We start from the raw sequence: 23,315 nt of genomic DNA, 5'->3' as shown, positions 1-23,315 counted from the left end.
AGCTACTATTCTACAGATGCTATTGCTATGAAGATCGAATGAGAGAGATGTAGGGCTTTGGTCTAATGCAGCTGCGTACTATAAAAACACATCATGGATCTATTCTGGTCACAGACAACAATTCTGGTCACAGACAACAATACTGACCACCGACAACAATTCTGGTCACAGACAACAATTCTGACCACAGACAACAATACTGACCACAGACAACAATTCGGGCCACAGACAACATTTCTGGACAAAGGCAACATTTCAGGCCATTTCTTAACACACTTCTCACATCTAAGGAACAGATGTTAGATGTTGTCAATCGCTCAATGTGCTTAACTGCTTTTTTTTCAGGGAATTGGATTATCAACACTGTCAAATTCCCACTCTCAAGCTACCACTCTCTTTTGTCTATTTGTAATCAGTGTAGATTTTCTGTCGTTTTAATTAATGCAACTGCTGTCGGATGTCTGAGTATTAGAAAGCACACAAGTAACATGTGGCATGTGTTTGAAACATTGAAAAGAACTTGAGAATGTGAAGTACTCAGCTCTGTACACATATATTGGTGCAAGTGAATCTGTAAGCTCAGAGATACATTGGCGGCTAGCACTTATGTTTTGCCTAGGCCGACCTAATGTATTTACAGCCTCAACTCCAAAGGATTAGGTTGAAATACATACATTTTTCAGATAGGAAGATAACTATGTGTCTACACAGCCCATATTTACATGATTATGTTATTTATATTTTTTATTTAACCTTATTTAACTTGGCAAGTCAGTTAAGAAGAAATTCTTATTTACAATGACGGCCTACCCCGGCCAAACCCTCCCCTAACCCCGGACGACGCTGTGCCAATTGTGCGCCGCCCTATGGGGACACCCGATCACAGCCGGTTGTGACACAGCCCGCGATAAAACCGGGGTCTGTAGTGACACCTGTTAGACCGCTGCACCACTCAGAATCCTTTGTCAGCGAGAAGGACTATTCTAGGCCTTTACGTTTATGGCAGCACTTCACCCACCAATCTGTCAAATGACCTGCGCTAAGGGTTTTTTGACAGTACTCCACTCGGTCTTGAATGGGGCTGGTGCGTGGTGGGTGTGGGGTTGTCTGGGGGAGGGAAGTAACAGTTTAACTACCCTATCGATTTCAATGTGCTAAGGGGTTTAGGCTCCAGTACAAGGAAAATGGGGTAAAATACCGCTCTGGAAGCGTCGTCCAAGGAGTCAACGCTTGGTTTTTCTCCAGAGGATTCAATGGTAAAGATCTGTGGCTGCCTATTGAAGTCATACAACTCTGCAGATTGAGTGCTGTATGGCTGTGTGCACTCTGCAGTGCTCTATTGACTGTTGTGTGGAGAAGGATTATAGAGAGGGAGGGAGGGATGGAGGTGGAGGGATGGAAGGGTGGGGGAGTGGATGAAGAAGTGTGGATGCAGCACATGTACAGTAGAAAAGAGGCAGATGTCAACTCTTTTGGCTGAGGCCAGAATAACACCATGTGTGTGATCTAATAGTAAAATCAAGCTGACGGTTTTGATGGTGGGTCTTTTAGGATATTCTGGTCGTCGCTGTAACATATTGTGGATGAATTGCGTTCGGAAGACAACACATTGCCTGACCTTCAGACTCTGCAACCGAAATGACCACTAACATTAAGAGAAAAGGGCACTAATCATGAGCTTGAAACAATGTCTTCTTCACATCTGATGATTCATACATGTTCATACATTAATTTATACATTCATTTATACATTCATTCATATTCATGTATATCCATAATTGTCCTACTAAATGATTCAGCCTTCAGATTAAATAAACACCTTGGCGAAAACGTGATGCAGCACAAATTCAAAACAATCTATTCACTACAACTTCCCTGATGTTTCTTAGATTTCCCTGTCAGCTAAAGTCCTGCCCACATCCATTTCGACCTAGTCATTCAGGAGAACAGGCTACCTGTATCCATCTTGTTCTGCCGTGTGAGAGGTGTCCAGGTGGTGCCCATCACTCTTAGCTGCTGCTCTCGCCATGCTGGGGCTGACAGGTGGTGGAGGAGTGGTGGAGCAGGTAGGAGGCTGGTGAGATTGGCTGTCAGGGGCGTGAGAGGTGGAGAGGAAAGTCGGGGGGCGGGCTGGGTCTTTTGGGGGGAGCACAGAGCAGCTAGCTAGGAGCCTGGCTGTCAGGGGCATGAGGGGTGGAGAGGAGAAAACCAGTCGCTGAGGTAAGAGCTGGGCCAGCCAGAGTTAATGGGATCAGACGGGGAAGAAAAGGGATCTATCTGGCGGTTAATGTTTAATCCTCTCCCACCCCAGGCTCCAACCATGTGATAATCCTTGGGCTACCGCTCTTCATCATCAAGGTGTCGGAGAGAAGTGCCTCTGTAAATATTTAATTGGCTGCAGCATGCCACTGTTAATTATGCGGGTGTGCCTTTTCTCTATCTCTTCTCTCCTCCCTCTTTCCTATTCCGTCCTCCTTCCCTACCTTCCTTTGCTCAGTCGCTCTGTCTCAGATATGAAACTGTCTCCCTGTGTTTCCACTCAATTTCCGTCTTCTCTATCTATTCTACCATTGTTGCTCTCTCTTGACATCTCCCTTTGTGGACAACCTCTCGCCGGAGTCGCCGCTCGCTCTCTTTATTTTTTGGCATTCCATCTCTCGCTCTTTGCCTTGCTCCTTCCACTTTTTCAATTTGTCCCTCCCTTTCAAACCGAGCTTCTGTTAAACTGATTATTGTTGTGTAATTCATTATTCATACCACTGCCTGTTATCCTCATTGACGCCCCATGCTTTGAAAAGTTTTCTTTCTCCCAACGTTTTTCTTTGATCGTCAAGGGCAACAGGAAATAGATGTAGACTACACAGACTCTCTACAGGCAAATGCACTGACTGGCGCTTCAATCGGACGACAGTTCATAAGTTAGCTCCAGCAGCAAGTGCAATTACAAAGGGGTGCATGTAAAAGTCAACAGAATACAAATCATGTAATGAATGTCTCGTGGGGCCTGTGGAAAAAGGCCCTGGAGCGTTTTCAGAGATGACACACAAAGCAGGAGGCGTGCGTAGGAAGAAAGCACAGAGTGTCTTTGGATGGACATGGAGGACTATGGGCCAGGTTGAGTGTTTAGTGTTCAAGTGTTTGCTGTAGTCTAGTGCAAAAATAGTAGCTATTCTTATCTAGGGGGAATGAAACAGTGTAGAAAGTAAAGGTATAAAGTATTCATAAAGACTGCCGCGTGGTTTAGCTTAGGTTGTGTATATTCCCCTCTGAATGTTGTATTGTCTAACGGGTGAAAACCTTTTTACTGGGGAAAGGGAATATTAAATCTGGTCCTCAGGCTGGGTTAAGTCCTGATGAGGACCTATGCTGTGGGTTATGGATGTTTGGACAGAGAGATGGGTGTGCATTTGTGTGTGTGTGTGTGCGTGCGAGCATGCATGTGAGTATGTGTGTGCATCTGTGCTTCTGTGTGTGCGCGCGTGTGTGTCTGTATGAGTGTGTGCGTGCGTCCATGTGTGTGTGTGCGGTGCTGATCGAATGCCAAAAAGCTGGGTCACATCAAGGACGAGAGTCAGCCAGGATCGTCCCTGTCTGGTGCTGGGTGAAATTCAATATGCAGACACACTGACACTCTCAAGCACCATGGAGGAATCTTGCAATCCTGTACCTGAGAGGGAGAAAAACTACTGCACTTAATCTTCCAACACAATGCCACAAGGTTGTTTGTCTGTTTACTCTCAGTTCATAGAGTACAGTTCTGTATGCTGGCTCTAGGCTTTTCCTCTCCCTTACCTCCACTTCTCTAGCTCCTCTCCCTATCTCCCTGTGTCTTCTTCACTCACTCACTCACTCACTCACTCACTCACTCACTCACTCACTCACTCACTCACTCACTCACTCACTCACTCACTCACTCACTCACTCACTCACTCACTCACTCACTCACTCACTCACTCACTCACTCACTCACTCAATATCTCTCTCTCTCTACCTCTCTACCTCTACCTGTACTGCTGCTTCTCTCTCATTCTCTCTCTCTCTCTCTCCCACTCTCTCTAGCTCTCTCTCACTCTCAATTCAATTAAATACAACTTTTTTGGAACACCATTATATTTGTCTTACTGAGATTTACTGTCAGGTCTGACAGAATCTGTGCAGAAGATCTACGTGCTGCTGTAGGCCCTCATTGGTTGGGGACAGAAGCACCAGATCATCAGCAAAGAGTAGACATTTGACTTGATTTTAGTAGGGTGAGGTCGGGTACTGCAGACTTTTGTAGTGCCCTCGCCAATTCGTTGATATATATATATATATATACTGCTCAAAAAAATAAAGGGAACACTTAAACAACACATCCTAGATCTGAATGAAATAAATAATCTTATTAAATACTTTTTTCTTTACATAGTTGAATGTGCTGACAACAAAATCACACAAAAATAATCAATGTAAATCCAATTTATCAACCCATGGAGGTCTGGATTTGGAGTCACACTCAAAATTAAAGTGGAAAACCACACTACAGGCTGATCCAACTTTGATGTAATGTCCTTAAAACAAGTCAAAATGAGGCTCAGTAGTGTGTGTGGCCTCCACGTGCCCGTATGACCTCCCTACAACGCCTGGGCATGCTCCTGATGAGGTGGCGGATGCATCCGCCAACTCCTGGACAGTCTGTGGTGCAACGTGGCGTTGGTGGATGGAGTGAGACATGATGTCCCAGATGTGCTCAATTGGATTCAGGTCTGGGGAACGGGCGGGCCAGTCCATAGCATCAATGCCTTCCTCTTGCAGGAACTGCTGACACACTCCAGCCACATGAGGTCTAGCATTGTCTTGCATTAGGAGGAACCCAGGGCCAACCGCACCAGCATATGGTCTCACAAGGGGTCTGAGTTTCTCATCTCGGTACCTAATGGCAGTCAAGCTACTCTGGCGAGCACATGGAGGGCTGTGCGGCCCCCCAAAGAAATGCCACCCCACACCATGACTGACCCACCACCAAACCGGTCATGCTGGAGGATGTTGCAGGCAGCAGAATGTTCTCCACGGCGTCTCCAGACTCTGTCACGTCTGTCACGTGCTCAGTGTGAACCTGCTTTCATCTGTGAAGAGCACAGGGCGCCAGTGGCGAATTTGCCAATCTTGGTGTTCTCTGGCAAATGCCAAACGTCCTGCACGGTGTTGGGCTGTAAGCACAACCCCCACCTGTGGACGTCGGGCCCCCATACCACCCTCATGGAGTCTGTTTCTGACCGTTTGAGCAGACACATGCACATTTGTGGCCTGCTGGAGGTCATTTTGCAGGGCTCTGGCAGTGCTTCTCCTGCTCCTCCTTGCTCAAAGGCAGAGGTAGCGGTCCTGCTGCTGGGTTGTTGCCCTCCTACGGCCTCCTCCACGTCTCCTGATGTACTGGCCTGTCTCCTGGTAGCGCCTCCATGCTCTGGACACTACGCTGACAGACACAGCAAACCTTCTTGCCACAGCTCGTATTGATGTGCCATCCTGGATGAGCTGCACTACCTGAGCCACTTGTGTGGGTTGTAGACTCCGTCTCATGCTACCACTAGAGTGAAAGCACCGCCAGCATTCAAAAGTGACCAGAACATCAGCCAGGAAGCATAAGAACTGAGAAGTGGTCTGTGGTCCCCACCTGCAGAACCACTCCTTTATTGGGGGTGTCTTGCTAATTGCCTATAATTTCCACCTGTTGTCTATTCCATTTGCACAACAGCATGTGAAATGTATTGTCAATCAGTGTTGCTTCCTAAGTGGGCAGTTTGATTTCACAGAAGTGTGATTGACTTGGAGTTACATTGTGTTGTTTAAGTGTTCCCTTTATTTTTTTGAGCAGTGTATATATATATATATATATATATATATATATATATATATATATATATGTTGAAGAGGGTGGAGCTTAAGCTGCAGCCCTGTCTCACCCCACGGCCCTGTGTGTGTTTTTTGCCAATTTTAACTGTTTGTGTACATAGATTTTATAATGTTGTATGTTTTCCCCCCAACACCTCTTTCCATCAATTTGTATAGCAGAACCTCATGCCAAATTGAGTCAAAAGCTTTTTTTGAAATCATCAAACCATGAGAAGAGTTTACCTTTGTTTTGGTTGGTTTGTTTCTTTGTCAAGTAGGGTGTGCAGGGTGAATACATTGTCTGTCGTACAGTAATTTGGTAAAAAGCCAATTTGACATTTGCTCAGTACATTGTTTTCACTGAGGAAATGTAGGAGTCTGCTGTTAATGATAATGCAGATGATTTTCCCAAGGTTGCTGTTGATGCAAATCCCACAGTAGTTATTGGGGTCAAATTTGTCTCCACTTTTGTGGATTGGGGTGATCAGTCCTTGGTTCCAATTATTGGGGAAGATGCCAGAGCTAAGGTTGATGTTAAATAGTTTAAGTATAGTCAATTGGAATTTGTGGTCTGTATATTTTATAATTTAATGTATGATACCATCAACACCACAGGCCTTTATGTTTGGAGGGTTCATATTTTGTCCTGTAGTTTATTAAATGTAATTGGAGAATCCAGTGGGTTTTGGTAGTCTTTAATAGTTGATACTAAGATTTGTATTTGATCATGTATGTTTTTTCTGCTTGTTCTTTGTTATAGGGCCAAAACGATTGGAGAAGTGGTTTATCCACGCAGTTTTGGAAAGATAACTCTTCTTGTTGTTTGATTAGTGTTTTCCAATTTTTCCAGAAGTGGTAATAGTCTATGGATTCTTCAGTTAGATTGAGCTGATTTCTGACGTGCTGTTCCTTCTTTTTCCGTAGATATTTCTGTATTGTTTTAGTTATTCACCATACTGACGGCGTAGGCTCAGGTTTTCTGGGTCTCTATGTTTTTGGTTGGATAGGTTTCGCAATTTCTTTCTTAGGTTTTTGCATTCTTCATCAAACCATTTTTTCATTGTTGTCAATTTTCTTAGGTTTTCTGCTTGAATTGTTTAGATTTGATAGGGAAGCTAAGAGGTCAAATATACTGTTTACGTTTTCTTCTGCCAAGTTTACATTTTCACTATTACAGTGAAAAGTTTTGTCCAGGGATTGAATTTATTGTTACCTAATTGTTTTTTGGTAGGTTTCCACACTACTTTCCTTCCATCTATAGCATTTCTTAATATTATTCAGTTCCTTTGGCTTTGATGCATCATGATTGAGTATTGCTCTGTTCAAGTAGACTGGTCTTTTGCTGTGATCTGATAGGGGTGTCAGTGGGCTGACTGTGAATGCTCTGAGAGACTCTGGGTTGAGATCAGTGATAAAGTAGTCCACAGTATTACTGCCAATAGATGAGCTATAGGTGTACCTACTGTAGGAGTCCCCTCAAAGCCTACCATTGACTATGTACATACTAGAGGTCGACCGATTATGCTTTTTCAACGTCGATAACGATACCGATTATTGGAGGACCAAATAAAGCCGCTACCGATTAATCGGCCGATTTCTTTTTGCAATTTTTTTCTTTTTTGCAATAATGACAATTACAACACTACTGAATGAACACTTATTTTAACTTAATATAATTCATCAATAAAATCAATTTAGCCTCAAATAAATAATGAAACATGTTCAATTTGGTTTAAATAATGCAAAAACAAAGTGTAGAAGAAGAAAGTAAAAGTGCAATATGTGCCATGTAAGAAAGCTAACATTTAACCTCTATGGGCAAGGCGGGACGAATTCGTCCCACCTACGTAACAGCCACCTGAATTCAGTGGCGCGATTTTTGAATCGTTTGAAATACTATTACTTCAATTTCTCAAACATATGACTATTTTACAGCTATTTAAAGACAAGACTCTCCTTAATCTAACCACACTGTCCGATTTCAAAAAGGCTTTACAACGAAAGCAAAACATTAGATTATGTCAGGAGAGTGCCCAGCCAGAAATAATCAGACACCCATTTTTCAAGCTAGCATATAATGTCACAAAAACCCAAACCACAGCTAAATGCAGCACTAACCTTTTATGATCTTCATCAGATGACACACCTAGGACATTATGTTATACAATACATGCATGTCTGTTCAATCAAGTTCATATTTATATCAAAAAACAGCTTTTTACATTAGCATGTGACGTTCAGAAAAAGCATACCGGGGAATTTACTAACAGTTTGCTAAATTACTCACGATAAACGTTCACAAAAAGCATAACAATTATTTTAAGAATTATAGATACATTACTCCTCTATGCACTCGATATGTCCGATTTTAAAATAGCTTTTCGGATGAAGCACATTTTGCAATATTCTAAGTACATAGCCCAGCCATCACGGCTAGCTATTTAGACACCCGGCAAGATTAGCCTTCACCAAAATCCTATATCCTATAAGAAAAATGTTCTTACCTTTCCTGTTCTTCGTCAGAATGCACTCCCAGGACTTCTACTTCAATAAAAAATGTAGGTTTTGTCCCAAATAATCCATCGTTATATCCAAATATCCTCTGTTTTGTTCGTGCGTTCTAGACACTATACGAATGGTAAATAACGGTCGTGCGCATGGCGCATGGCGTGACAAAAAATTTCTAAATATTCCATTACCGTACTTCGAAGCATGTCAACCGCTGTTTAAAACCAATTTTTATGCCATTTATCTCGTAGAAAAGCGATAATATTCCGACCGGGAATCTGCAATAAGCTAAACAGCCGAATGAAATTTCTCCACGGGGGCGAATCGTGCACGCGCCTCATTCAATGGTCCTCTGATCGGCCACTTGGATAAGGCGATAATCTGTTTCAGCCAGAGGCTGCCTCGTCATCGTTCAGGTTTTTCCCGGGTTCTGAGAGCCTATTGGAGCCCTGGGAATTGTCACGTTACAGCTAAGATCCTTACTCTTCAATAAACAGATGCAAGACGCACGACTCCTTGTCAGACAGGCCACTTCCTGCATGAAACCTTGTCAGGTTTTTGCCTGCCATAGGAGTTCTGTTATACTCACAGACACCATTCAAACAGTTTTAGAAACTTTAGGGTGTTTTCTATCCAAACCTGAACAATAATATGCATATTCTAGCTTCTGAGTTGGTGTAGGAGGCAGTTAAAAATGGGCACATATTTTTTCCAAAATTCTCAATACTGCCCCCTAGCCCAAACAGGTTAAGTGTCTTGCTCAGAACATGAGAACATATGAAAGCTGCTGGTTCCTTTTAACATGAGTCTTCAATATTCCCAGGTAAGAAGTTTTAGGTAGTAGTTATTATAGGACTATTTCTCTCTATACCATTTGTATTTCATATACCTTTGACTATTGTATGTTCTTATAGGCACTTTAGTATTGCCAGTGTAACAGTATAGCTTCCGTCCCTTTCCTCGCTCCTACCGGGGCTCGAACCAGGAACACATCGACAACAGCCACCCTCGAAGTAGCGTTACCCATGCAGAGCAAGGGGAACAACTACTCCAAGTCTCAGAGTGAGTGACGTTTGAAACGCGATTAGCGCGCACCCCGCTAACTAGCTAGCCATTTCACATTGGTTACACCAGCCTAATCTTGGGAGTTGATAGGCTTGAAGTCATAAACAGCTTGAAGCATTGCGAAGAGCTGCTGGCAAAACGCACAAAAGTGCTGTTTGAATGAATGCTTACGAACCTGCTGGTGCCTACCACCGCTCAGTCAGACTGCTCTATCAAATCATAGACTTAATTATAATATAATAAACACACAGAAATACGAGCCTTAGGTCATTAATATGGTCGAATCCGGAAACTATCATCTCGAAAACAAAACGTTTTTTCTTTCAGAGAAATACGGAACCGTTCCGTATTTTATCTAATGGGTGGCATCCCTAAGTCTAAATATTCCTGTTACATTGCACAACCTTCAATGTTATGTCATAATTACATACAATTCTGGCAAATGAGTTCGTAACGAGCCAGGTGGCCCAAACTGTTGCATATACCCTGACACTGCGTGCAATGAACACAAGAGAAGTGACACAATTTCACCTGGTTAATATTGCCTGCTAACCTGGATTTCTTTTAGCTAAATATGCAGGTTTAAAAATATATACTTGTGTATTGATTTTAAGAAAGACTGTCTATGGTTAGGTACACATTGGAGCAATGACAGTCCTTTTTCACAAATGCGCACCGCATCGATTATATGCAACGCAGGACAGGCTAGATAAACTAGTAATATCATCAACCATGTGTAGTTAACTAGTGATTATGATTGATTGATTGATTGTTTTTTATAAGATAAGTTTAATGCTAGCTAGCAACTTACCTTGGCTTCTTACTGAATTCGCAAAACAGGCAGGCTCCTCGTGGAGTGCAATGTAAAGCAGGTGGTTAGAGCGTTGGACTAGTTAACCGTAAGGTTGCAAGATTGAATCCCCGAGCTGACAAGGTAAAAATCTGTCATTCTGCCACCAAACAAGGCAGTTAACCCACCGTTCCTAGGCCGTCATTGAAAATAAGAATGTGTTCTTAACCCACTTGCCTAGTTAAATAAAAAATACCAATTACCGATTGTTATGAAAACTCGAAATTGGCCCTAATTAATCGGCCATTCCGATTAATCGGTCGACCTCTAGTACATACCCAGGGTGCGGCAGAGCTGCAGGAGTTGTGACCCGTTTTTGTTGGTTATGTTGTCGTAGTTGTGCCTTCTCTCTCTCTCTCTCTCTCCCTCTCTCTCATTCCATCTCTCTCTCTCTCTCCCTCTATCTCTCTCTACCTGGACTGCTGCTTCTCTTTCTCTCTCTCTCTCCCTGTGTTATTAAGGCTGAAGGGTGGCGGGCATGCGCAGTCTAGCAGGTGTTTTCACGCTCTGTCGTCATCTGTCCAACGTCCACCCCATCAACCCTTACACCCCCCTCTCGACTGTGTAGTATTCGAATTGACAAGACCCTGACTCTGCACATTCAACTGTCCAGTGGTGAGACACCACAGACACCATAGACACCCTTTTAGCTTCTCATCTTCGATGTGATGCCCTTCACCCCCCTACCAAGGTCAAAGCGGCAGCCTTTATGCACAGTGCACGCTCTAAGTGAGTGACAGAGGTGACAGGGGTTGTGATGGTGTGTATGCATGAGTGAGTGTGTTTCTGTGTGTTGATAACGGACTTGGTTTCTGTGTGTTTCGGTGTGTACTTATACACATGGTTGTGGGTGAGTGTGACTGAGTGAGTCTGGGCTGTGTGTGTTGACCTGGTTAACACCATGTGCAGTGAGGGAGGGTAAAGGCAGGGTGATACAGGTTTTACAATGAAGGTGCCAATTGAGCTGTAAAAATGGGAATTGAGTGGGGAATAGGGAATAGCAGGCCTCTGGTGTGTAACCTTCACCGTGTTGTTTTCAGGTTTCAGCTTATGCATACATCATTTGTGTGTGTGTGTGTGTGTGTGTGTGTGTGTGTGTGTGTGTGTGTGTGTGTGTGTGTGTGTGTGTGTGTGTGTGTGTGTGTGTGTGTACATACACTACCGTTCAAAAGTTTGGGGTCACTTAGAAATGTCCTTGTTTTTGAAAGAAAAGCACATATTTTGTCCATTAAAAAGACAGAATATTGATCAGAAATACAGTGTAGACATTGTTAATGTTGTAAATGCCCATTGTAGCTGGAAAATGATCAGCAACCATCACTCCTGTGTTCCAATGACACGTTGTGTTAGCTAATCCAAGTTTATCATTTTAAAATGCTAATTGATGATTAGAAAATCTTTTTGCAATTATGTTAGCACAGCTGAAAACTGTTGTTCCAATTAAAGAAGCAACAAAACTGGCCTTCTTTAGACTAGTTGAGTATCTGGAGCATCAGCATTTGTGGGTTCGATTACAGGCTCAAAATGGCCAGAAACAAAGACCTTTCATCTGAAACTCGTCAGTCTATTCTTGTTCTGAGAAATGAAGGCTATTCCATGCGAGAAATTGCCAAGAAACTGAAGATCTGTGTTCTACTCCCTTCACAGAACAGCGCAAACTGGCTCTAACCAGAATAGAAAGAGGTGTGGGAGGCCCCAGTGCACAACTGAGCAAGAGGACAAGTACATTAGAGTGTCTAGTTTGAGAAACAGACGCCTCACAAGTCCTCAACTAGCAGCTTCATTAAATAGTACCCGCAAAACACTAGTCTCAACGTCAACAGTGAAGAGGCAACCTTCTAGGCAGAGTTCCTCTGTCCAGTGTCTGTATTCATTTGCCCATCTTAATCTTTTCATTTTATTGGCTAGTCTGAGATATGGCTTTTTCTTTGCAACTCTGCCTAGAAGGCCAGCATCCTGGAGTCGCCTCTTCACTGTTGATGTTGAGACTGGTGTTTTGCGGGTACAACAACTGAGGACGCACAGAACAACTGAGGACCCACAGTAACAAGCCTACTGTGCAGTGTGGCACGTGCACATAGGATGGTATAGGTTACAGTATATCCAAGGTTGTTTCATAGAAATAACCTTAAAGAGCGGATTAACTCACCGATTCTGCATCTGATTTTCTGCTAGTCATTAAGAAAACGAGATTGTCCCTCTTGAGTCACAGTAAAAACAACATAGCCACTACCACTACCACAGTCAGAATTATTATTGGATAAATAAGGATATAGGATATAAGCGCTGCGTAATGTGCAGGTCTGTCTCACTGCCTGGATGTTCTGCTGCCACATTGGCTAGAGCGCAATCAATGCAGCTGTTTTTCCGTGCATGAGAATTCTCCCTAGGATTTACAATCCCGTGTTAGTGGGCAAGTGGGCATGATTGTAATCGAAACCCAACCCTCATGTAAGTTCTGATGATCTCACTTACACAAATCTCACAAAACTATGTTTTGGAATATACTGACTTTATGACCAAAATTATTGTACTTACACTTTGTTGTGTTTCTGACTAATATCGATGCCACATATGCAGTTTTCAACCAAAGACATTTTGCGTTCAGTTGCCCTTTAACAAACACCTACCCCTGGTGACGTTTCCTAGGCCTTGGTTATACAGTACATTGGACACAATGGCTAATGTCTCCCCTCCCCCATGCAGTGAGAGGGACTGTCACAGTGAGTGGTAGTGATGCTGATACAGCCAGTGTGTTCTTCCTTCCTGGGTTTCTTGGCCAGCCTAGATAGCACAGCAGCAAGCAGCAAGCAGCAAGCAGCAAGCAGCAAGCAGCAAGCAGCACGCTAATGTGATTATGGCTTTTAGCGGAGGATTTTCATGGACATTCTCCATCCCTCTCCATCCTTCAAGGCGCCATTAGTTCTCACTGTGGGATGGCCTGTCCTTGCTGGTGACTGACACACTTAAAGCAAATGCACACATACTGGACACACACACACTGTACAGGTGCACACACACAATAACTGTCTCGAAAGGACCATGAAGAATTGTGGATCATCAGACACACAAACACACACTCATATTCAACTTATTAGTATTACTCTGCTTAGACTTTGTACTCATTTCAGTACTTTGGAAAAATAAATCTCTCAATTTCCCCATTGCCATTGACCATAATTTCAACGCATAATTAGATTCACCTTTTTTTTCTATTTGTTTATGAGACCGTGACGCGAATCAGAATGCCTGCACCTTTTCATTACGCTGTGCAATCAAGCCATGACTCCACCAAGAGCCCGTGTTTAAATTAAAAGCATGAGCAATTGGCCATCAGATGCTGCACTGCTTACAACTGTCACGTTTTCGAGACCTCTCTGCCTGGAATTACACTTGCCAAGCTTAGCGCGTATTGTCTTAGCGCACCTCTTTGCATTAATCAGACAAACCTCCGGGTGCTTCTAAACTCCTGACTGCACAGCGTTTCTTCGCATAAGTCACTGTTTATTAAACCTTAGAGGCAAGACGGCAGCAGCAGCAGCATAGAGATATTATGGACACGTTAGGAAAGAGATAGAGGAGATTGGTTGAAGATCTAGCAAGGACTGAGACAGGGTTTTGTCTAGAAGGAATACAGGTTTTGTCAAAATTGACTTTTCGTTGCAGGTTTAGGAGAACTTAAGCAGCAGGTTACGAGAATTAGCGTTGCAGGTTAGGAGAATTAGGTTAAGGTTAAGAAAAGGGTTAGGGTTAGCTAAAATGCAAAACCCAAAACACTTTTGAGGTCAAATTTAGACATGACCTTCAGACAGTGAGGGTGTCCTAATATGGGCACCGTAAGGGTGGACTGGATGTGCATGCTGGCATTTGACAGAGTTTGGAGGGACAGAGATGGTGTCATGCTGAGTTTCTTTCTCTCTCTCGGAGGACCTGAGCCCTAGCACCATGCCTCAGGACTACCTGGCCTGATGACTCCTTGCTGTCCCTAGTGCACCTGGCCGTGCTGCTGCTCCAGTTTCAACTGTTCTGCCTGCGGCTATGGAACCCTGACCTGTTCACCGGACATGCTACCTGTCCCAGACCTGCTGTTTTCAACTCTCTAGAGACAGCAGGAGAGGTAGAGATACTCTGAATGATCGGCTATGAAAAGCCAACTGACATTTACTCCTGAGGTGCTGACCTGTTGCACCCTCGACAACCATTCTGATTATTATTATTTGACCCTGCTGGTCATCTATGAACATTTTAACATCTTGGCAATGTTCTGTTATAATCTCCACCCGGCACAGCCAGAAGAGGACTGGCCACCCCTCATAGCCTGGTTCCTCTCTAGGTTTCTTCCTAGGTTCTGGCCTTTCTAGGGAGTTTTTCCTAACCACTGTGCTTCTACACCTGCATTGCTTGCTGTTTGAGGTTTTAGGCTCGGTTTCTGTACAGCACTTTGTGACATCAGCTGATGTAATAAGGCCTTTATAAATACATTTGATTTGATTTGAGTATAGACCTGCCTCAGTATGTCATTGCTAAGATAGCACTGTATGGCTTCTGTTATCTTTGTTTGTGGAGTCAGTTGATGCAGATTTACAAAATATAATTCAAGGAAGGGAAGCTTCAACACTACTGTAGCGCTTTAGGGCTGGGTGTTATATAGAATTCATTTAATTCATTTGAATTTATGTTTTAAGACGGTATTCCAAATGTCTGTATCACAAGAATCAAATTATGATAAAACATTTTATGAGCATTTATGTCCAGTTGTTCGCATGTTGTCTTTTTGGTCTCATCTCCTTCGCTCCTTCTATCCTGTGTGCAATTTATCATTTACTCACACAACAACAAAGATGAGAGATCAGTTCTTCCTCTCTGACAATCAGTTTCAACTGAGAAGAGTGCAATTGCAGGCAGAAAATATACTAACGAACGCAAATAAAAAAATTGCAAAGACAGGCAGTCCAGCTCATAAAGTTATACATATATAGGTAGGAGCTACCGAATGTCATTTCTGGTGAGTTTGGACATTTACAAGCGAATGTGAATGAAAGATATTGTGTAAATGAACAGTACTGGCTCTGGAGCAGCGTACACACTGTGTCTGTGAGGAGTCTGGAGTCGCTAGGGCAACCTGCCTGCCTGCTCTGCTCGAGAAGCAGACTGGCCGAGAACGGAGAGGAGAGAAAATGCAAGGACATGTAAAAATAGCAGTGGCAGTTGTACAGATAACTCATCCAAAGGGCTTTGACTTCTCGAACACAGCGGAAAGCTAACACAATATGATTCCCCGTCATTTTATTAATTCAGCTACTTAGATAACTAGCAAGTTAATCTTAGGGATCATGTTAATACATAATTATTTGTTTTTCATATAGCAACAAAAATATAAAATGCATAAGTAATATCTTGCTGAGTTTTATAAACGCAGATCTAAAATGCTTCTTATTGTAATTTCTGCTCGGAATCAGACTCATCTTGCACTTCCCAAATTGGATGAGAATTCACAAACGGGCATTCTATCAGCAGACAGTGTTCTGACTGATGTTTAGCTACTTTTCTCTGGTACTTTTCTAGGTGTAGCTAGCCTACTTTTCTCCAGTAAAATGCAAGATTAACTTTAAGAAAAACATTAGGAAATGTAGCTGGCAACATTCTTTATATGATAAACAGACATATGATTGCCATGCATAGTTTTTGCAAAAAAATACATATGTTTTTCCTTGTAAGCTCATTTAGCCTACTTGTGTGGCTGCCAGCCAAATAGCATTGCACTTCTGTTGTCATGTAATGAAAATGAGGCTATTTTCTGACAAAGGTGTTGCACTAATATATTTTCTGTGAAGGACAACTGTAGTTGCAAGTCCCTGATCACTCTTTATGTTCATTGATAAGCAAAAAGAACACGGTTGACTTTTAATATAAAACGTGACCTCTGTCAATACACAGCTGGACTCACCTGCTCCCACTTTCTCCAGTTGTGCTATTTACAAACAAACATGTGATTGTCTCATCTGTTCTGGAGAACTATGGTAAGCTTCATAATGTAAAATAATGTGACAGGTGAAATGAAGAACGCGATCTGCTTTATCTTCTAACATATTGCACAAGTTGACCGCAGGTATTTACTTATTAAAAAGTAGATACAAATATTCAAATGTATAGAGAAACATCAAAGAAATAGTTTCAACGTTATTGGCGGTATTGAAAAACCATCCTGTGACTGTTCCCGTATACGGTATATATGGTATACTGCCCAAGTCTAATTCCTGCATCTGCAGGAACACCTCTTTATACTTCTATTAGTACATTGTTTTGCTAGGACTCGGGTAAACAGCAGGCTGGATAGGGAGCTAGCTAGCTAACGATAGCTAGGACACAGGTAGACAGTGTCCTTCTCTCCCACCTGTCAGGCACTGATTTCCCACAGTTCTGCTAACGACAGCAAGGGCAGGTCTTCGGCAAGTGGAAGCGAAGGACACTGTGTGCTAGCTATTTAGCTAGGAGGACTCCAGGACACAACAGGTGGGAAGTGGGGGCGACACTGGTAGCTAGCTAGCTAGGACATCGGTAGACCCCTCTTGACCCACGTTTTAATCCCATAGACAATCAGGGGAAATCCAGAACATCAAAAGTCTCACACAAGCATGAAGATGGCGTGCTCGATTGCAGGGAACCATGGGATGCTCGAGGCGTTCCACATGCAGGAATGCCCCGAATTGCTGGCTGCAATCACACACTATTGTTTCAACTCTGTATTTGCATTTGAGGGTTGGTCTAACAGAATGGGTTCGTATGGACACCGAAACACATTGAAACATTATTTTACTGTAATAGAGGAGAAATGCACCTTTCTATTGATACCCTTTTTAGGTCTCAACTCCTCAAATTGCGTGCGGAGCAGACACTTCTAAAACGGGAGTATCAATGAACATTGATTCTGGAAAATAAATGCTCAGTCTGTTGCATTTGGCATTGCGGTACCATGTACCACTAGTAACATTTTAGCCAAAGACTGTTATACTAGCTGTCTAGTCTGTCTTTTAGAATTGTGCAAAAAGCATCAAACACTATTACATAAGGAATTGGAAACTCGTTCCCATTCTGAGAAATAAGTTAGGCCACTTGATTTCAACATCTGAACAATGTAGACAGGCTAGCATGCTATTCAAACAGTTGGAGACAGACAGAACGATGTGTTCATGTTCTACCTTGGTATCTAGCAAATAGATCCAAGTTGGCTAAAGATTAGCTGGCTACTCACTAGCACGTGGGCTCGTGCTTGAGATATTGTTTATGAGACCTGTGTTAATTTTCTATAAAGTTAGTCATTATTAGTGAATGTGTATTATGCGTGGTTCTGGTTACATTTGTAACAAAAAGGGCATTTTCATTGACAGACGATGCCCCACATATCATATCATCCCCAGTTTATCATTTAGTTTAATTCCTGTGGTAGTGTGTATTTGCGTGCGCTTGCGAGACTGTCTTGGTGTGTGTGCGTGTGTCTATTTGTAGGCAGGGTGAGCCTCTTTGTACGCATCCCTCCTGTTGCCGTTGGTGTCCCTTCATTTCACGCTCTGACGCCCCTGCGTGAATCCTCCTCTTCCCCCGGCTCATTATCAACACTGTTCAATGAGACACACACACACACACACACACACACACACACACACACACACACACACACACACACACACACACACACACACACACACACACACACACACACACACACACACACACACACACATGGGGTGGGGGGGGAACCAAATCATTATTCAGGGGGTCAGTGCATAAGCTACAACACCTTTGTTTGTATATTTATGACTTTCCCGTCACAAATAACTAAGTAAACCGCCAAACACATCCAGCCTGACCTGGATCAATGAGGTACTCAGCACCACGGCGGCTGAGATGCCAACCAGGGGATTTGGGTATTGAGAATGCGAATGGACCGTCTGTTGTTGTTATAACGGCATTATGCTCACCCTCCTCCCTCTCTACTCTCATTTTCCTTGGCAGGGCCAAGTGTGCACGGAGCCGAATTCGGCCACCTGCCCGACAACATTACAGTGCTGGAAGGAGAGAGCATCATTCTGAGGTAACTCTTTGATCCTACACCTGCACCTACTAATTACATGTTCAAATTGTTTTTTTTCTTCTCCTGTCATCATGCTGACTTAATTGCCAATTCACTGTCATAAAAACCTCATGCGGTATACCCCAACTAGGTTGAAAAATGTTCCTCAGAAAAACTGCCATTTTGTCAATATCCTGGACTTTGAGACCTTCATAAAAGCCTACTGTCTATCAACATTTTAACTATTTAACCCGCTGTCAGGTGTCATTCCAAATCTGGTCACCATCACTGTCATCTCATATTGCCAAGCCCTAGAACCATAGACCACTGTCAGGCTTCTGTAGTTGATATATGATGCCCTTTCATACTTACAGGATCATCTATTCATTGCATGGGTGATTAAAGGTAATATCACTGGCATAGATGAGGCCTATTCACTGGAGGCTATTCACTGGAGGCCATGTGACCTACCTCACAGAGATTTTTTTTTTACCCTGGCCACATCAATTAAACAAAGCACTCAGGCATATTCTCTCCTGGCCTGGTCCCCAGCTGAAGCTTGTAAGGACATCTAGTGGTGAAGGACAGTACTGTAGTCATACTGTCACAAAAACATTTCTAGTTCAGACACTGCGAAAATTACATTCCAAACTCAAAATAATATTTGTATTCATATATACGTATAGACTGAGTGTACAAAACATTAGGAAATCTGATCTTTCCACGACAGACTGACCAGGTGAAAGCTATGATCCCTTATTGATGTCACTTGTTAAATCTGCTTCAATCAGTGTAGATAAAGGGGAGGAGACAGATTAAATAAGTATTTTTAAGCCTTGAGACAATTGAGACATGGATTGTGTATGTGTGCCATTCAGAGGGTGAATGGGCAACACAGAATATTTAAATGCCTTTGAATGGTGTATGGTAGTAGGTGCCAGGCGCACTGGTTTGAGTGTGTCAAGAACTGCAACACTGCTGGGTTTTTCACCCTAAACAATTTCCCATGTGTATCAAGAATGGTATCACCCAAAGGACATCCAGCCAACTTGACACAACTGTGGGAAGCATTGGACTCAACATGGGCCAGCATCCCTGTGGAACGCTTTCGACACCTTGTAGAATCCATCCCCCGACAAATTGAGGCTGTTCTGAGGGCAAAAGGGTGTGCAACTCAATGTTAGGAAGGTGTTCCTAATGTTTTGTACACTCCGTGTATATAACCAGGGTAGTTGCATTGAGATAAAATCTGGTTTTCAAGAAAGTCTTGTGAGGTAATAGTATATTAAAGAAAATAATGTAGTCAAAGGAGTGGGCGAGTTTGTTTTCCATTACCCGGTGCCTGGGGTGCATGCAGATGGAGATTTCACTTGGAATGAACTTGCCCAGTCTAAACTGCTTGAGGTCATACCAGACAGTTCTGAAAAACTATTACTAATCTACTCTAGATCTTTTCAAATGTTAAAACAATAACATGTTCTGTTTGCACGCACAATCAAGAGATTCCCCACACACTGGTTGAATCAACGTTGTTTCCACATCATTTAAATGAAATTACACTTAACCAACGTGGAATAGATGTTAAATTGACATCTGCCCAGTGGGATCCTGCACTGCAGCGCGCCATTATTGACTAGCTAGCTAGCTGGTAATTACAGTCTGTAATTACAGGGGTGTAACAACGAATGCTTGTTAGCATGCTTGTTTCAAATTTCAAAGTTCCCGATAACATCCCAACTCACCATATTTCAGTGTTAGTGAATTTAAAACCGACCACCTCAGTGACCCAACTCTGCAATAAAGGGCTCTGGAGTCTAATGCTAAGTCCCAATAGCAAAAACGGATTAAAAAACGGTTCACATAAAAAAAAGATCAAGCTAGCAGATCAAGCTAACGTTTGAGTCAGTGTTGTAGTACTCGAGACGGTCTCGAGACCTCATTTTGAGTGTCTCGGTCTTGTCTCATTGTCGGATACATTTGTACTCGGTCTTGACTCGGTCTCGGACAGTGAGGACTCTTCATTTCTTCCTGAAACCAGCCGAGACCAGCGGAGTGAAAAACTCATAATTATCAGCTTCCATTCAGTAAGCGTTCAAAACCGCTTTGCCAGGCCAAGTATATACACTCCTTTTTTAGAACATTAATACCTGAACAGTCTTTATTAACTACAGTGCATTCGTAAAGTATTAAGAACCCTTGACTTTTTTCACATTTTGTTACGTTACAGCCTTATTCTTATTTTTTTCTCATCAATTTAGACACAATACCCCATAAGGACAAAGCAAAAACAGGTTTTTAGACATTTTAGCAAATGTATTAAAAAAAATACGTAAACGTCACATTTACATAAGTATTCAGACCCATTACGCAGTATTTTGTAGAAGCACCTTTGGCAGTGATTACAGCCTCAAGTCTTCTTGGGTATGATGCTACAAGCTTGGCACACATGAATTTGGGGAGTTTTTCTCATTCTTCTCTGCAGATCCTCTCAAGCTCTGTCAGGTTGGATGGGGAGCGTCGCTGCATAGCTATTTTCAGGTCTCTCCAGAGATGTTCGATCGGGTTCAAGAGAAGTTTGTTTCTCATGGTCTGAGAGTCCTTTAGGTGTCTTTTGGCAAACTCCAAGCGGGCTGTCATGTGCCTTTTACTGAGGAGTAGCTTCCATCTGGCCACTCTACCGTAAAGATCTGATTGGTAGGGTGCTGCAGAGATGGTTGTCCTTCTGGAAGGTTGTCCCATCTCCACAGAGGAACTCTGGAGCTCTGTCAGAGTGACCATCGGGTTCTTGGTCACCTCCCTGACCAAGGCCCTTCTGCCCTGATTGCTCAGTTTGGCTGGGCGGCCAGCTCTAGGAAGAGTCTTGGTGGTTCCAAACTTCTTCCATTTAGGAATGATGGTGGCCGCTGTGTTCTTGGGGACCTTCAATGCTGCAGAAATTTTTTGGCACCCTTCTCCAGATTTGTGCCTCGACACAATCCTGTCTCAGAGCTCTATGAGCAATTCCTTCGACCTCATGGCTTGGTTTTTGCTTTGACATGCACTGTCAACTGTGGGACCTTACATAGACAGGTGGATGCCTTTCCAAATTATGTACAGTCAATTGAATGTACCGCAGGTGGACTCCAATCAAGTCTTAGAAACATATCAAGGATGATCAAGGGAAACAGGTTGCACCTGAGCTCCATTTCGAGTCTCATAGCAAAGGGTATTTCTGTTTTTTATTTTTAATAAATTTGCAAAACTTCCTAAAACCTGTTTTCACTTTGGCATTATGGGGTATTGCATTTAGATTGATGAGGATTTTTTTTTATTTAATCCATTCGAGAATAAGGTTGTAACGTAACAAAATGTGAAAAAGGGAAGGGGCCTGAATACTTTCCGAATGCACTGTATTATCAACATGTTTGCACAGTGGCGAACGTATTGGACCTAGGCCTTCAGTGTGTGACAGGGTAATGATGCAGAAAAGGTAGCAACAGCAATACCAGCAGACCCATGTAGGAGAGTACACTTTTTAGTAAACACAGAGGGCCAGTGGTGTAGTGGAGGCTATATGCAAGTATACGCCTTTTACCCACTGTTTTCAGTATACTCACTCCATACTCCCCACTGATGCGTATCAAATTAGTGCAGTGGAGGTATACGACTTATCAATTATGTAGTACAATAGTGAAATCATGCACAAAGTAGCCTACACAATCGCAAAGCATGTGAAGTATATTCACATGTGCTGAACATGTGCAGGCAGCCAGAGTACACAGCTCTCAACTGGTTTTGAAATGGAGCAGCTCACAGAAGAACGTCATCGGTAGCGGGTAGGGTAGGTAGGAAAGCTGTTTCAACATATGATATCTACCAGTAAATACTAACTAAGGCAACAAGGGGTATGCAAACCAGGTATTGAAAGATTTTGGTCCAAAGTCTTGGTTAGTAGGCAATTTGTGTTCCACTCACCAGATGATGATCATTTGAAACAACCCTTTCCTGCAGTCAATGATCAAAAGTGCCCTCTTTGGCCTTATTCATATTTTTCATCATTTCATAATTAATAAAGAGTATTTAATTAAAAAACGTCGAAAATCCGGTGTTTCTATGTCAAACGGTTATGTTATAGTTCAGTTGTCTGTGATGTATATAAAGTGCAATATTGGGATGCAAACAAACAAAACAATATCTGACATGGTACAGGTGTCTTTGTTTAAGCCCATAACCATGTGTGTGAGGTGTATACTTTTGTTTGAAGGTAGATTTGTTTAAGACTACCAAGAATCACTCTGTGTGACCCTGATTTAACCCACTGTAGTAAAAGGTTAACTTCTTGTTGAAAGTTATTCTTGAAAAGGGAGAAGCTAACAAATTAGCAACAACATCCTACTTGATAACATTTGCTGCAGCTGCTGCAAACTAGCCTACAACAAAAGATAGCTAACTAGTCTGTGGGAAAACTACTGTTAGTTATTGCGCAGTGACCTGTTGGCCTTTGAGAAGGCAGAAATAAAAAAAAAATCGAAAAATCGGTCCCAAGTCTAAATGTGATTGGTTGATTGCACTGTCACTCCGAAATGTTGCCCTAATCCAGTTGAATGGCAGATGCCTTCTGTCTAGCTTCTGATGGCCTAGCCAATGGTTGACTTAGCTAGCTAGATTTCCCCAGAGACCACAAAAAAAATCCTGATTGGATCTTTTTTTCTCTTCAGTGTTAACCCTTTCCAACAAAAACTTAAATCAGAACATAATTGAAAAATCACACACAGAACGAGCAGTATGGCTGGTGGAATTGTCATGCTGGAGGGTCATGTAAGGATGAGTCTGCAGGAAGGGTACAACATGAGGGAGGATGTCTTCCCTGTAACGCACAGCATTGAGATTGCCTGCAATGACAACAAGCTCAATCCGATGATGCTGTGACACACCGTCCCAGACCATGACGGACCCTCCACCTCAAAATCG

General features: G+C 42.7%; 1 protein-coding gene across 2 annotated transcripts in view; it reads left to right on the top strand.

The window, feature by feature from the left end:
- LOC106605157 (igLON family member 5) overlaps window positions 1–23,315 on the top strand; it is a 157,390-nt gene that overhangs the window by 101,665 nt on the left and 32,410 nt on the right. For both annotated transcript variants that reach the window (XM_082975290.1, XM_014200521.3), the window contains exon 2: window positions 18,308–18,386. In XM_082975290.1, the coding sequence (XP_082831416.1) occupies window positions 18,308–18,386 (79 nt within the window). The remainder of the gene's footprint in view (window positions 1–18,307; window positions 18,387–23,315) is intronic.

The sequence above is a fragment of the Salmo salar genome, chromosome 05 (assembly GCF_965601325.2).
Source record: "Salmo salar chromosome 05, fSalSal1, whole genome shotgun sequence".
Lineage (NCBI taxonomy): Eukaryota > Metazoa > Chordata > Actinopteri > Salmoniformes > Salmonidae > Salmo > Salmo salar.
This window is presented reverse-complemented; position numbering and strand designations above follow the sequence as displayed.